General features: G+C 49.2%; 1 protein-coding gene across 3 annotated transcripts; it reads right to left on the reverse strand.

Moving 5' to 3' along the window:
- Window positions 1-3,681: 3,681 nt before the first annotated feature.
- Window positions 3,682-16,125, reverse strand: POLR2F (RNA polymerase II, I and III subunit F). 3 transcript variants are annotated; one of them, XM_025460436.3, is made up of 5 exons: window positions 15,972-16,125; window positions 14,052-14,121; window positions 9,672-9,802; window positions 4,575-4,646; window positions 3,682-3,860 (listed from the first exon to the last, which is right to left on the reverse strand). In XM_025460436.3, exons 1-5 carry the CDS (start codon window positions 15,989-15,991, stop codon window positions 3,770-3,772), a joined length of 384 nt encoding a protein of 127 aa, XP_025316221.1. In that variant the 5' UTR covers window positions 15,992-16,125; the 3' UTR covers window positions 3,682-3,769. The 3 variants fall into 3 exon arrangements, with proteins under 3 accessions (XP_025316221.1, XP_048971267.1, XP_048971266.1); XM_049115309.1 differs by lacking the exon at window positions 3,682-3,860 and adding an exon at window positions 9,102-9,259; XM_049115310.1 differs by lacking the exon at window positions 4,575-4,646.
- Window positions 16,126-16,177: the final 52 nt, after the last annotated feature.

Consider the following 16,177-nt stretch of genomic DNA (forward strand, 5'->3'; position numbering starts at 1 on the left):
CCTGCTTGGTGGGCCTGACCTGGCCTGTCTCTTGGTCTCTTATCCCTCTACTTGTGCTTCCTCAAATGCTTTCTGGAAGTAGCTAGGACTGGAATGCAAAGGACAGCTAACCCAAAGGTCTCCTGTCTCCCCTGAGAAGCTGGGGGCCGTGCAGTGTGCTGGGAAAACTGGCATCCCAGTGAGGTCAGTGGGTACTCAAGGCTGAGGCCTCAGCTGGGAGCTCTGTCCCAGCCCAGCTAGGCCCATTCTGCTGGCAGGCCATGTGCTGTTCTAGCTGGAGCTCAGCAAAAGCACCTTCCAAGGAGCTCCTTTCATTTGCCCAACAGAGAGGTGGGGCTTGAAAGCATTCAAGGGACAGGTATTTGAAAGAGGTGGGTCAAGCCTGACATCTGGCTGTCTGCAGCCAGCAGGCCTGTCCTCGAGGATGTGTCGATGGGCATTCTCTCGCAGTGCCCCCTCCTCCACCAACACACACACACACACACACACACACACACACACACACACACACACACATACCGTGGTCTGCTCCAGGATCTAGCCAAGTCTTCATGGCAGCTGCCTGTGTCTGGGTGTAAACCCAGGATAGCAGACATGCAACCTAATCCTTCAGTGCTCATTCCCAAAGAGTTCTCCCCTCAGCGGAATTCCAATCTGTGCTTGGGGACAGGAGCCACTCCTCAGAGACAAGGGAAACTTCTTCACCACCATGTTCCACTGATGGGTGGGCTCTGGTAGTTTTGTCTTCCTTAGACCCGGCTCCTAACAACAGTAACAGCTCCTATGCACGGAGTGCTCCCTGACCAAATGCTCTGCCAAGCGTTTTAGGTCATTTAGGCCTAGAAGAGAGTAGGGCCACTCGTTATCCCTATTTTCCAAATGGGCAGCTGAGACTTTGAGAGGTTAATGCTGAGAAGTGCTGGTGCCAGAATCTGAAGCCAGCTGACTCCAAGCTTGTGCTCTTAACCACCATCTCTTTCACCCTGCCCATGGCTTGCAGGCCCCACTTCTGCTTGTCATTGGGAGTGATGCTTCTTTCGCTACTCCAGGCCAGCATCCCCAGCAACCTTATCCATTTCTTCCATATGGGGGCTCCAGTCCCTCACCTCCCAGGAAGGATGTGGAGTGAGGCAGTGAGTGCCAAGAACTAGCCCCGTCCCCCAGGCTGGCCACACTCCCATCTGGAAGGTGTGTCATGTGGGCTCTTCTGGCAACTTCAGCCACAACCACTGGCTCCCATGACGCTCAGTGGTAACTACAAAACCCTGCTCTTGCAGACATATCTGCTGCCAAGTCAGATCACTCCAAACTATATACAAGCTGTTTTCTGGTGTTTTCTTTCATTGTGTTGTGGATAAAGGCAGGATTTTACAGATTTGCATTTTGTTGGATTTGAGCATTTACCCACCTAAATTCAGTCTTGGAATTCTGAATCCAACTTATTATTATTAGCACTCCTTCTGAGCTTTATATACCTGCAAATTTGAGTATCTTCATTTAAATCACTAATAAAAAAAAAAGGCTGAAGAGACAGTCCTGTATCTACCACTAAATACTTCTCCATCATCAGTTCTATTATCCACAGTCTTAGGGAAAGACTGTCCAATCAATTCTGAATCTAACTGTATCACAAGTACAAACTTCCCCATCAAAGCTGTATGGAAAAAGACTCTGATGACTTGCTAAGATCAAGATTTGCTGTATCTGTGGCATTCCTCCATCCCCCAGACCAGTAACCTTTCAGAAAAGGTATTTTGGTTCATGTGGCAATATTCTTAGGAACTCTGCTAACTCCTGGATCTCTTTATCACCTATGTGTTCTCAAATATGCATCAACCTATTCTAGAATTTTGTTAGGGATCCATGGGTGCTCATAACTTTTACAACCCACCCTTTCCCTCCTATTGAAAAGCAGGCTGTTTGTTTATCCATTTTCAGGTGTTCACTGCTTCTGTTCTCAGCAGGGCTGTGGACACAGGGCCAGCAGGGCAGAAGGGAGGGGCAACATTGAGATGAAACCACCACCTCCAGGACCCTGCCTCTCAAGAGATAAAGATGGACTAGGAAGTCACTGGGGATATGGGAGGAGGCAAAATGGCCCCAGAGGACGAATGACCTTGGAGAAGTCGGAAGACCTGGCTTGTGCTCACCCCTTAGACCTAAGGTTCTGGATGTGCTTGGGCCTCAGTAAGGCAGTGGCTCCATGTGCGGAGAGATGGGGCGGGATGTTTCTGGAGAGAACTGAAGAGGTTATGCCCGGGCCTGGCCAGCTGAGCAGCAAGGGACCAACTCCATGAAAGAGGAGGAGACAGGAGGAAAGCCACCCTTTTTCCCATCTCCCCTACACCCTATCCCCTAAGGGTTAACCCCCTACTCCCTCTCTCAGCCCCTTCTCTCTTCCCCCGCCCAAACCCCATCTCCCTTTAATCACATCTGATACTGAGCGGCCCAGCAGGAACAAAGAGACCATTTAGAGAATTGGGGCCGAGAAAGTGACCCCGCACTCCGGGGCGGCCGCCTGGACGCCAGCACAAAGGCGGCATTTCAGAGCTGGAATTTCAGCACCCTACTTGATTAAAGGACTCCACAGGCTTGGAGGAGGGAGGAAGGGGGTGCAGAGTCCACTGCTCCCTGGATTAACCCTTCTCCAGAGAGGCAGACACTCCTGGGGGCGCTCGTCACTCCCACTCTCCACAGTGCACCCACCCCAGAGGCCCTGCCTCTTGCAGAGATCAGGCAAGCCCACTCCTCTTCTTCTTGGAAGGGGAACCGGCAGCAGAATGGAGGTCAAGGCTAGAATATTCAAGGAGCCAGCTTCCCCTCTATCTCTGTCGGTGTCAGTATACACCCCTATCCCCTCAAGGGAGGAAGGAAGCAATGGGATTGGTCTTACTGCAGGTTGGGTAAGGCAAGGTGAAGACAGCAGGACCCAGAACGTAGGGCAGAGGAAGGCAAGCACCAGTCTCAACTTCATGTCACACCTGGAATCTAGGAGCCCTGCTTCCCTGCCTGCCATCATCCAAGTCAAGGCCTTGGAGGAACACGGGCCCTACACAGAAGGGAAAGGACATCTTGCAGAGGTGGGGGAAGGGCAGGGGATGGGCGTGGCAGACCAGAAGGCCATGCAGGAAAGCGGCCTGAGGAGTGGACAGAGTGGGGGACCAGGGTAGGCAGGTGTTCAGTCCTTGCTCCAGCGGCTGCCTTGCCCAGCAGGGCTCTGCCTGGGGAGGGCGGGAGATCACTGCATCCCCAAGCTTCCTGCTGGGGCACTAGCTCCTGAAAGGGGATCCGAGCCCACGATAAGAGGCTCGAGGCAGGTCCTCAGGAAACAATGGGTGGCTTGATGAGACCTGCTCTGTGATACTCCTGAGAAGGGAGAAGCCCCTGCAGCCAGTCCCCACTGGAAAGGAAATTGGGGGTTTCCGTGGCAACCAGCTCCCTGGGCACAAAGGCTTGTCTGTCTGCTAGGAAGGCAGCTGAGGTGTCTCCCTGCAGCAGCCTTTGCGCTGGTGAACAGGGAGATGGAGGGAGGGATGCGGGGGATCCACAAGGAGTAAGGCTCCTAGTGCTCCCTAGCGCTCACAGTCATAGGACCACAGGAATGGGTGCACCTGCCAGGCAGCAGGGCAGTAACCAGGAAAAAGCGAGTGGGCATCACAGAGAGGTGGAGGCAAAGCGGGGTGAAAGGTTGAACAGTTTATTATTTACAAGTATAAAGAATGTGAAAATAGAAACTAGGATGAGGCACAGTCAGGAAGATGATTCCAGCTCAGTCGGTGATGATGAGCTCGTCTACCCCCCAGTCTTCATAGCTCCCGTCTGGCAGGTAGCGACGAATGATGATGGGGATCTTTCGGGCCCTGTGGCAGGGAGAAGTCACAAGTATATGAGGGTTGGTGACCCAGCTCTACAGCAGATAGGACAGACTGTGTGCAGAATGCAAGGAAAGAGAAGTCTGAGCAGCATCCTTTGGGACTATGAGTGTACTTTGTAGAAAAGAAATTACAATAAAAAAGAAAGCTCCTGAGTGGCTCAGGGAGTTAAGTGTCTGCCTTCAGCTCAGGTTATGATCCCAGGGTCCTAGGATCGAGCCCCACGTAGGGCTCCCTGCTCAGTGGAGAGTCTGCTCCTTCCTCTCCCTCTCCATGCTCTCTCTCCTTCTAATAAACAAACAAACAAATAAATAAATAGGGAGGCAGGGAGGGAGAAAAGGAAGGGAGGAAGGGAAGGACGGAAGTTCCTGCATCCCTGAGTGTGGGAAAATGGGTCTGGAAAGGCTCTGCCATCCTATGGCTGAAGGGAGAAAGAGGAAGCATGAAAGGATACTGGTAAAGCCAAGTGCAGCAGGAAGAGGGAGATTTTCACAGGAGAGGATCATGTCTCATTAAAGCCTTCCCTCTTTGCCTGTCCCCTCCCGCCCCTCTTCCTCATGGGCTGATTCCTGAACTAAGGACCTACAGGAACAAGAATCACATCTTCCCAGCCAGGGATGTGCGGGTGGGGATGTGCAGCAGAGAACCCAAGAGATGCCTCCCAGGGCTGTGAAGCAGTGAACCATAGTCAGGGTGACTTACTTGAGCTCTTTCATGGCGATGAGCAAGGGATCTGTCTCCCCCTCCAGCTCCACCATCACAGGGGCACACATCCTGTAGGTACAGGGACACATGTTGGGAGAGAATGGCCCAGCAGGAAGGCAGGGGGCTCACTTCAGAAACAGGATCAGATCAGCACCCCAGCCCTTGGAGAAAGGTCACCTTAGAGGTGGGCAGGCCAGTGTGGGGGTGGGAAGGGGCTCAAAGGCATTGCCACAGTGACTACAACCAGGCGGGAGCCAGGAGACTGGATTTAAATTCTGCCTCCAGAGACCCTGAATTTCTCTCCCGATCTCAGTATCCTCACTCAAAGATGGGAAACAAAAAGCACTGACTTGCATACAATGACACTAAAACACTACTGGCTAACTTAGTACCATATGCTGTTCTCAACTCTTTACGTTGATGATCTCATTTGAGGTAATTGCTCTAATTTTCATTACAGGAAACTAAGGTACAGAGACATCAGTGATTTGCCCAAGCTCACACAGCCAGTAAGCAGCAGAGCCAAGATTGGAATCCCACATGCTCCTACCCACTATGCTGGAACATTTCCCATTAGTAAGCTAAAGATCCATAAACTTAAGAAAGGTTCTGTGGGGCAGTCCGGGTGGCTCAGCGGTTTAGCTCCACCTTCAGCCCAGGGCCTGATCCTGGAGTCCTCGTATCGAGTCCCATGTCAGGCTCCCTGCATGGAGCCTGCTTCTCCCTCCGCCTGTGTCTCTGCCTGCCTCTCTCTCTCTCCCTCTCTGTGTCATGAATAAATCAATAAAATCTTGAAAAGAAAAGAAAAGAAAAGAAAAGAAAAGAAAAGAAAAGAAAAGAAAAGAAAAGAAAAGAAAAGAAAAAAAGAAAAAGAAAAGAAAAAGAAAAAGAAAAAGAAAGAAAAAGAAAAAGAAAAAGAAAAAAAGAAAAAGAAAAAGAAAAAGAAAAAGTTCTGTGAACAGGACACATAGGCTTTCATCACTGGCCCATATGACATTCTTCTCATCAGCTCCCTTGCCAAGGGCCTTCCAGACTCCCGAGCCCGGCACCCACAGCAGAGTATTCCAGCACAAAGGAACAGCCATGCAAAGCCTAGCTCGAACCCAACTCCTCAGGCCTGCCTCAGGGCCCAGGCAGCTCATTTTCCTTCTCTATCCAGGCAACACCCCTCAGGGTCCCGCTCTTCCAGCCTCCACACAGGCCCTGCCGTCAGGTGCTCACCTCCTTACAGCCCCTCCATGACACCCCACAACCATCAGACAGAACCCAGTCTGCTCACCTTTCTAGTAGCACCTTCTCATGCTACTTGCTTGTACTTATCCCACTTTCCCGCCATACCAAACTCCCATGGTTCCCTGGACACACCCTGCTGGCTCCCTTCTGCATCCTCTTATTTTTATTTATTTATTTATTTATTTATTTATTTATTTATTTATTATTTATTATTTATTTATTTATTTATTTATTTATGATAGTCACAGAGGGGGGGAGGGGCAGAGATACAGGCAGAGGGAGAAGCAGGCTCCACGCACCGGGAGCCCGACGTGGGACTCGATCCCGGGTCTCTAGGATCGCGCCCTGGGCCAAAGGCAGGCGCCAAACCGCTGCGCCACCCAGGGATCCCCTCTGCATCCTCTTATAAACTCTTCCTCGCTCTACAAACCTGGGAGAGGCTCAAATTTCCCTACTCTGGCAATTATCTGCTCTGGAAATCCCTGGCAATGCTCAGCATGCTGATGTATTTCACATAAGCTACTCAATCCCACTGTACTGTAGCTGCTTATTTGAAGTCTTCTGCATTAGACCATGAGCATCTGGTGGCCTGGGACCACATGCCCAAACATAACGCTCAGCCCACAGCAAAGGCTCTCAAAATGAACGGGAGAAACACCAATTCTAGGCCAACCTCCTCTAGGAAGCCACCATTCATGATTTCAGCACAAGTTCACACTAATGGATCCCAAGATCATCAGAATGGATCATCAGAATTACCAGGGAAGCATGCTAAAAATATAGGCTCTCAGATCCTGCTCCAGACCCTCGGAATAGAAATTCTAGTGAAGAAGCCTGATAACCTGCATTTGCAAAGCTTACCAGGTGATTCTAATCATAGCCAGTCTGAGAGCCACCAGTTTACACAATATAATTAACTAATTTTATTATTTTGATTTGTTACTCCTAAAAGCCTGAAAATTTCCCAGAGGCAGAGACCAAATGTTTAACTTTCCCTATATCCCCTCTCAAGTATTTAAATTTCCCCCAAATTAAAAGCTTTACAGAATGTAGGGAAATGTTTTTCCTGATCTGAATACACCTTTCTTTCAAGACAACACATTTCTTTTTACACATTTCTTTCAAGACAACAAAAATTTGAGTTCATCCATCCAGCCTTGTGCATATAATGTGTGAATTATGAGTGTACCCTTAGGTATTTTGTTTTGCACCAGGGACCCCCCCCCAAACTTGGCCGTGATCCTCAGGAAATGGCTGTGGTAAACATCTGCCACCAGGTGGTGCTAAATGAACCAGAGTGAGATTTCAAAAAAAATCCAAAAAATGTCTGTTCAGTCTGGTATTTGGTGACAAGATACATCCCTGGCTGTCCAAGGGCTTACAGCAAGCGGGGAACTACCAGACAGCGCCCTGGCCCTTAACTGGAAGGAGCACAATAGCCCCAACTAAGTTGAACCAAGCTTTTCTCCCAAAGCAAAGGACGCTGGGACTTGGTAGTGTACTGAATGTCTGCCTCCCAACTTTTAAGTGTCCCACACGGTCCACCAAATGCATGCTGATCTTCTGAACTTGTCACTCAAGGCACTGGTGACATCTTTCCAGCCTTGTGCCCCCGGCTACTTCCATTCCCCTACCACAATCCATGCTTGCCTACCTTTCCTTGAACTGTCTCTGGCACCTGAGATACCCTCAAAACCACCTGGGGCTCTCTGGGTGGCTCAGCGGTTTGGCGCCTGCCTTTAGCCCAGGGCGTGACCCTGGAGACCCAGGATCGAGTCCCACATCTGGCTCCCTGCATGGAGCCTGCTTCTCCCTCTACCTGTGTCTCTGCCTCTCTCTCTCTGTGTGTGTCTCTCATGAATAAATAAACAAAATCTTTAAAAATAAATCTTAAAAAAAAAAAAAAAAACACCTGCCTTTCCTCATCTTCTCTTGAGGCTCTCCCAGTCACCCCTACAATGACTCCATTCTCTCCTTCCTTGTGCCTTCCGTAAAGCACGGTGCCCATCTGCCATGGGTTCTGGTTATTTGTGAGACCCCAGCAGATGGCAAACACCTGGACGCCTGGGAGGCCTGGGGCCATCTGTAATCAGCTTCACCTCCCCAACAGGTGCAAGCACAGTACCTCACTCAATGCTAAAAGACTTTAAGCTTGCATACAATCATTCTACTTGTTTGAAAAATAATTTGTAAGTTATTCTTTCTGCTGGATCACTTTTAACCTGGACAAGAGCTGCCCACTGGAATGTTCTGCGATAATGGAAATGTCCTCTATCTGCACTCTCCGTTATGGAGTCCCTAGCCACATGTGACTACTGAGCACCTGAAATGTGGCTATTAGGCTGAAAAACTGAACTTTTAGTTTCATTTAATTTTACTTAAATGGCCACATGTAGCTACTGGCTACCATAATTGATGGTACAGATCCAGAGGATCCTGACTCAGTGATTATCAGAATTATCATAGTGAGTGCAGTTCTAATTCTAACCAGACCAGCCAGGAGTACAAACCAGGCTAGAGAGAGGTCTACTACTTTGAAGGTGAGAAAGAGCGTTGCCAACCCATAAAACCCTGTTCAAAGTGGATACAGTGGTCATCTTTAACCCTCTAGGACTAGAGGGGATAAAGCCCAATGCTGTTTGAAAACACAGAAGGGAACACAGATTAGAAACTCCTCCGGCATGCAGGACTCCACAAAGCTGACCCCAGCTTTTCTTTCTAGCCAATTTTCCACTATTCCCTACTTGAAGCACCCATCCCTCCAGACACCCACTATTTCCCACACTAGCTTATAAGATGTTTGGGTTGGAGGTTCAGGTTCATTTCCTCAGCCTATGTTTCCCTGGGGAAGACATTCTATTAGAGTAACCAGTAACACATCTGCCCTCTCTGTCCCCTGACTCACTCCTCCCTAGGAAGGAGGAATAACTCCCAAGAGGGAAGTCTGGGAGAAAAAGCAGCTATCTATAACCCAGTGTTGAAAGTCCCTGCTTTCCCAAAGCCACCTGCCTATAAGAGAGGGTGTTTTCAGGTCTGTTCAACCCACAACCTTGGCAGGCAGGCTTGCCCCTGCAGACACAGCCTCTGGATGCCTGCACTGCCTATGGTGACAGGATGAATACACAATCATCGGATATTTTGATCTCCACCTGTCTACTGGCTAGTTCCTGAATCTCATTATTGTTCACCTGGCTCCAACTTGTAAGAGAAGAAAGGCTGCTCTGTTCCTTCACATACCTAGCCTGGCCTCTGCATGGAGGGCCACACAGTCCACCTGGGGTCAAGAATCACCTTGGGATCCCTGGGTGGTGCAGCGGTTTGGCACCTGCCTTTGGCCCAGGGCGCGATCCGGGGGACCCTGGATCGAATCCCACGTCGGGCTCCCGGTGCATGGAGCCTGCTTCTCCCTCTGCCTGTGTCTCTGCCTCTCTCTCTCTCTCTCTGTGTGACTATCATAAATAAATAAAAATTAAAAAAAAAAAAAAGAACCACCTTAAGCCAGACAGACAGCTGATACCACAGCACCCCAGATTAACCAGTCCACAAGGATCTACAGCTCCCTCAATTCACACTTTTTTTTTCTGTTTTGTTTCACTAACCTGACAGGCACTCAAGTTTGTATTTTTATGTTTCTACTATACTGTTACTTGGCTTCTCACATGCAAGTTCTATTTCTCCCATTGGCTCACAAACTCCCTGAGGGCAGGACTCTAGTATAGTGCCAGGTACACAGACACAGCCAACAGCCTAGTTTAGCATATGTGAGCAGGGAGAGTGTTTTCAGGTGCCCACTGCATCAACAGCTCAGAAGCTCCCTATGGCCTGACCGATGGAAAAGATCATGAAGGGGCATACACTCACGCGATCTGAAGGGCACGGGTGCCGAGTACGCGGGCTCGCTCATACTTGGTCATATATGGTGTGGTGATTCGCTTCTGGTTGGCCTGTGGTCGCTCTCCAGAGGGAAGGATCTCAACGTTCTCCTGGCCCTCCTGGGCACCAAGACAGGAAAAAAAGGAAAGCTTCAGGGAGTATATTCTGGGTTGAGGGGGAGGATGATGATGACAATGATACAATGATGACAATCACTGCTAACATTATCACTTATTATGTGCCAGGGCTTGTGCCACTGCAGTTAGTGTTGCCTCCTTGGTTAGTCTTCATTACCAATAACATTATGTGGTAGGGGTTACAGTGCCTATTTTAGAGGCTCAGAGGTGAGCTAACTTGGCCAAAGTCTCAGACCTAGTGAAAGAAAAGAAACACGATTGGGATTCCAGAGCCAGCTGCCTCATCCAGAAGAGAGAAGCAGTCTGTAGATGTTCTGGTGGTCCCAGAACATTAGCTGTGTGCAAAGAAGTCCTTGAGCACAGATAAAAAATCTCTCTAAACAGGAGGCAAGGAGTAAGCACTCCAGCTTTCAGACAAGGTAACTGAATTAATAGGTCAAGTAGCTAAAAAGTCAAAGTAAAGGCAGGAATACAAATATTCACATGCATTCAACAATTACTTATTAAGCATCTGTCATGTGTCAAAAATCATCATAAACGGTGATAAGATAGCAAGCTAACTATTTCTGTTCTCAAAGAATTCAGTAGGGAGAGGAGACAATAGTAAACAAAACAGCAGGTTGCTACAAAGGGATGCAAGTGTCCAACAAAGTTAACAAGGTGGGAGACATCAAACTCATGCTGGGGGTTAGGAAGACAGTCCAGAGATGAGACTTGAGCTACTCTAGAAAATGAGTAGGAGCCGCCAAGCCAATTAGGAAGAGAAGGGCGGCGGGGATCCCTGGGTGGCGCAGCGGTTTGGCGCCTGCCTTTGGCCCAGGGCACGATCCTGGAGACCCGGGATCGAATCCCACATCAGGCTCCCGGTGCATGGAGCCTGCTTCTCCCTCTGCCTGTTGTGTCTCTGTCTCTCTCTCTCTCTGTATGACTATCATAAATAAATTAAAAAAAAAAAAATGTTTAGGAAGAGAAGGGCGGGATCCCTGGGTGGCGCAGCGGTTTGGCGCCTGCCAATGGCCCAGGGCGCGATCCTGGAGACCCGGATCAAATCCCACGTCGGGCTCCCAGTGCATGGAGCCTGCTTCTCCCTCTGCCTGTGTCTCTGCCTCTCTCTCTCTGTGTGACTATCATAAATAAATAAAAATTTAAAAAAAAAGAAGTTATTAAAAAAAAAAAAAGGAAGAGAAGGGCATTCCAGGTAGGCCAAGTTGCATGCACAAAAGCACCAGGGTGGGAGAGAATGTACTAGCTGTGAAGTATTAGAGCAAAAGGTGAGCAAAAGGGTTTTAGATAGGAGAAGAAATTCTATAATAAATAATCAGGGGCACCTGGCTGGCTTAGTGAGTAGAGCATGTGACTTTTGATCTGGGGATCATGAATTCAAGCCTCATCAAGTGTAGAACTCACTTAAAATAATAAATTAAAAATACTCAAAAAAAAAAAAAAAAAAGGCACCTGGGTGGCTCAGTTGGAAGTGTGTGCAACTCTTGATCTCATGAGTTTGGGCCCCATGTTGGGTGTAGAGATTACTAAAATAAACACATAAACTTAAAAAAAAAAAATCAAAGAATTAAGTCAACAAATATTTATTGATTGCTTACCGTTTGTCAGACAGTGTTCTAAGTGCTGGAAATAGAAGAGTAAGACAAATAAAAATTGTTTTCCCTACAGAGCTTACACTAGGAGAAGAAATTAACAAACAAAATAAGTAAAATGTGTAGTATAAAAACAAAAGAAAAAACAAGTAAAACTAAAAACTAACAAAAGAGACAAGGAGTGCCAAGATGGGTGTGTTGGACATGGGAGGAGGACTCTGCCACTTTTTTTTTTTTTTTAAGATTTTATTTATTTATTCATGAGACACACAGAGAGAGGCAGAGACACAGGCAGAGGCAGAAGCAGGCGCCACGCAGGGAGCCCGATGTGGGACTGGATCCGAGGACCTGGGGATCACGCCCTGGGCCAAAGGCAGACCCCCAACCACTGAGCCAGCCGGGCGTCCCGACACTGCCACTTTAAATAGGATGGTCGGGCTCAGCGGTTTGCCACCACCTTCTTTTTTTTAAGATTTTTTATTTTTTTATTCATAGACACAGAGAGAGGGGCAGAGACACAGACAGAGGGAGAAGCAGGCTCCACGCAGGGAGCCCGATGTGGGACTCGATCCCGGGTCTCCAGAATCACACCCCAGGCTGCAGGCGGCGCCAAACCGCTGCGCCACCGGGGCTGCCCTGGCACCACCTTCTTAGCGCCACCTTCTTAGCGCCACCTTCTTAGCACCACCTTCAGCCCAGGGTGTGATCCTGGGGACCCGGGATCCAGGATCAAGTCCCACATCGGGCTCCCTGCATGGAGCCTGCTTCTCCTTCTGTGTCTCTGCCTCTCTTTCTGTGTCTCTCATGAATGAATAAATAAAATCTTTAAAAAAAAAATAATAATAATAATAATAGTAATAGAAAGATGATAGATAGATAGATAGATAGATAGATAAATAAGATAGATGATAGATAGATAGATAGATAGATAGATAGATAGATAGATAGATAGAATGGTCATGGAAGCCTCACTGAGAGGACACTTGGACAAAGGCCTGAAGGAGGTGAGCATTAGGTCATGTGCGTATCTGCAGGAAAAGCATTCCTGTAAGAGGGAACAGGGTGATTACAGATCCTGAGCAGGAATCGACCTGGTATGACAGAGACAGCAAGAAGAGATGAGGTCACAGAGAAAGCAGGTGGCCAGAGCTTGGAGGACCTTGTACTGCTTACTTTTTGGCATTTACTGTGTATGAGATGGGAAGCCACTTGGATGAGGGTTCTGAATAGAAGAGAGATACAATTTGACTTAAGTTTTAAACGTATCCTTATGGATGCTCTGTTGAGAATATTCTGCAGGGGGCAAGGGCAGAAGCAGACCCTGAAGGAAGATCAGTAGTAATCAATCAGGTAGGCAGGTAAGACAGACAACTGTGGCAGCAGAATGGCAAGTTGTGGGAGATTGAAGGCAGGAAAACAAGTAACACATTTCGGTAACAAAGTGAGTGAAAAGCGGTGAAGACCTAAACCAGGCTGAAGCACTAAGAATGGAGAAACAGGGCTGGACCATGTATAGGAGGCAGAATCAACAGAAGAGGGGTAGACCAGAAGGATGGGGGTTTCTGACTCAGTGAATAGGTACCTGAGTGTGCCATGCAGAAAGAGAAAATCCAAAGGGGGGTTTTGGCTTCCAAGCTTAAAAAAATTGAGGGATCACTCCCTTTCTGGGAGCCATAAAGCACTTCTTTCTCCATCAGTCACAGGATAAAAAGCCTTACATCATGCATGAAGTTAGCAACCCATCCACCTGGTTACACAAGCTGGAAACCTGGGGGTTGCCTCTGTCATCTCCCACTTTCTTAGCTCCACACCTAATCCACCAAAATATCTCTTTCATTCATCTTCTCATCACCTACATTACCAGCACCCAAGTCCAAACCACAAGTCTGTCGCCTGGATGGAGAGACCCTAAGCGTCTCTATCTTTTACTCCTGCTCCTCCCCAACTCACTCATCACTCTGAGGCCAGAATGCCCTTTCTAAAGTATAAACTGTGCCACTCCCTGCCTCAACACTTGTTGGTGGCTTCCAGTTGCCTTTAGGATAGAAAATCCTGCTTGATGTGGGCTCTTACCTCTCCAGCTTTATCACAGGTCACACTCCCCCTGGCTCCTTACATTTACCCTGTCCAGAGGGCACCCAGTACATAATTAACATTCAATACATGCTTGCTGAATGAATAGTGATATGTCCCCCATCAGGAAACCAATTGCCGGGATCCCTGGGTGGTGCAGCGGTTTAGCGCCTGCCTTTGGCCCAGGGCGCGATCCTGGAGACCCAGGTTCGAATCCCACGTCGGGCTCCCGGTGGATGGAGCCTGCTTCTCCCTCTGCCTGTGTCTCTGCCTCTCTCTCTCTCTCTGTGTGTGACTATCATAAATAAATAAAAATTAAAAAAAAAAACACTAAAAAAAAAAAAAAAAAAAAAAGGAAACCAATTGCCCCAAGAGCCACAGGCTATGGCCTACCCTGTAGGACTTTTCCACTATCCAGGACAGGAACGCTGCTCACTCTAACTGGGGGCGCTTGCGGCAGGGGCCCTGACCAAGCAGGAGGCAGATACATTCAGGCAATTATCACCACTGGATTATTTGGCAGCTTGGGGTGCAAAGGAGGGAGCCCACAGCTAAATACTGACCTCTTCAGCATTCTCCAAGTCACCTAGCCCTTCATCCTCCTCCACATCATCAAAGTCATCACCATCAAAACTGTACAAGAAGAAGAGATCAGTTAGCTGAAGCATCACTTACTAGATTCAAAGAAAGCAGAGATCTATGTCTCATCCAATATGGAGAAAGGGCTCAATAAATAACTACTCAATGAGTGACTCAAACTTCTGTTCCATTTTACTCCTTCATCCTTACCCCATTAGCCCCGAAATTTTGCTAGGACTCATTCGTTCATCATCACTGTTTCCCTCTCACTGGATTACTCCCATCAATGTACAAACATGTACTTATTTCCCCGTCTTAAAAAACAAAATTTACTTCTCTTTTACCTCCCACTAGTTCCATGCTCCTCTCGGGAGCAAGATTCATGAGAGCTGCCCATCTTCCCTATATCTGATTCCTCGCTTCCCATTCTGTCATAATCTCACTCCAGGAAGACCATCACCTCCACAGTTCCAGCAAAACCACTCTTCTCAAGTTCGTTAGTGACTGCGATGTTGCTAAATCCAGTGGACAATTCTTGTTCTCATTTAACTTGATTGGTTGGCACCCTCGACCAGTCCCCCACCCGGCCGCTCAATACACTCTCCTCACGTGCCTGCAAGGCTGCCTTTTTTTTTTTTTTTTTTTTTTAATTTATTTATGATAGTCACAGAGAGAGAGACAGAGAGGCAGAGACACAGGCAGAGGGAGAAGCAGGCTCCATGCACCGGGAGCCCGATGTGGGATTCGATCCCGGGTCTCCAGGATCGCGCCCTGGGCCAAAGGCAGGCGCCAAACCGCTGCGCCACCCAGGGATCCCCAAGGCTGCCTTTTTATTGGGGCTCCTCCACCTCCCTGGCTGCTCCATCTCGGTCTCCTCTCCTGGTTTCCCCTATTTTCTCTCAAGTGCTCAAAGCGGGGATGCTCTAACACTCGGTCACCAGCCATCTCTTCCCTACGGACATTTCCCTGGTGATCTCACCCGATTCTTAGTTTTGACTAATATACTTATGCTGATGACTCCGTTTTTTTTTAATATTTATTTATTTATTTATGACAGACAGAGAGAGAGAGAGAGAGGCGCAGAGGAGGAGGGAGAAGCAGGCTCCAGGCCGGGAGCCCGACGCGGGACTCGATCCCGGGGCTCCAGGATCACCCTGGGCCGAAGGCAGGCGCCAAACCGCTGAGCCACCCAGGGACTCCATTATTTTTATCTTCAAAAGTGATTCTCCTCGGGCAGCCCTGGTGGCTCAGCGGTTTAGCGCCACCTTCAGCCCAGGGCGTGATCCTGGAGACCAGGGATCGAGTCCCACGTCAGGCTTCCTGTGTGGAGCCTGCTTCTCCCTCTGCCTGTGTCTCTGCCCCTCTCTCCCTCTGTCTCTATGAATAAATAAAATCTTTTTTTTTTTAAGTGATTCTCCTCTGACCCCACACATTAGTTTCGAAACCAATCCAGAATTCAAAACCACCTGTTACTCGTCTACCTGTGTCGCCCCAGTCCAAGCCACTAGGTTCTCTCACCGGGATTACAGCATCCCCTCCAGACCTTTACCGTCTCCAGGTCTCGCTAGACTGTCCCCTAAGTTACTCCTATCGCCTACTCTCACACGACCCTGTACTATCTGCTCTGGGCTTGTCCCCTCCTCTAGAAAGGGCGCCCCGGTGAGCAGGGGCTATACCTAATTCACCTCATACTCCCATTACGAGACACACAGCGCGGCTCGCTGGAAGTCCGCTGAGCACTGCTCCTCTCTGGACCGCCGCTGGGCCTTGGCTCCGGGCTCCCTGCCCTTCCCCCCCGTCCAGCCCCGCGGGCCCCTCAGACACTGCCCCTCGAGCCCGGCTCCGCAGCCTCCGCCGACGCAGGCTCCCGCTTCTCCCGGCCCTCCCGCAGCTCGCGCACTCACTTGTCCTCGTTGTCTGACATGACGCCCACACCGACACGACCGGCACCTGCACCCAACACCCGCGCGGAGACCCGCAAACAGCGTACCGGCGCCCCGCGCGGCGCCCCGCGTATTCTGCGCCTGCGCCGTGACCCAGAGGCAAGCACTTCCGGGGGACCGGCCGGAGCCGTCACTGTGCGCACGCGCCGAGGGGTGTGTGCCAGTTA

The sequence above is a fragment of the Canis lupus genome, chromosome 10, assembly GCF_003254725.2.
Source record: "Canis lupus dingo isolate Sandy chromosome 10, ASM325472v2, whole genome shotgun sequence".
Taxonomy (NCBI): domain Eukaryota; kingdom Metazoa; phylum Chordata; class Mammalia; order Carnivora; family Canidae; genus Canis; species Canis lupus.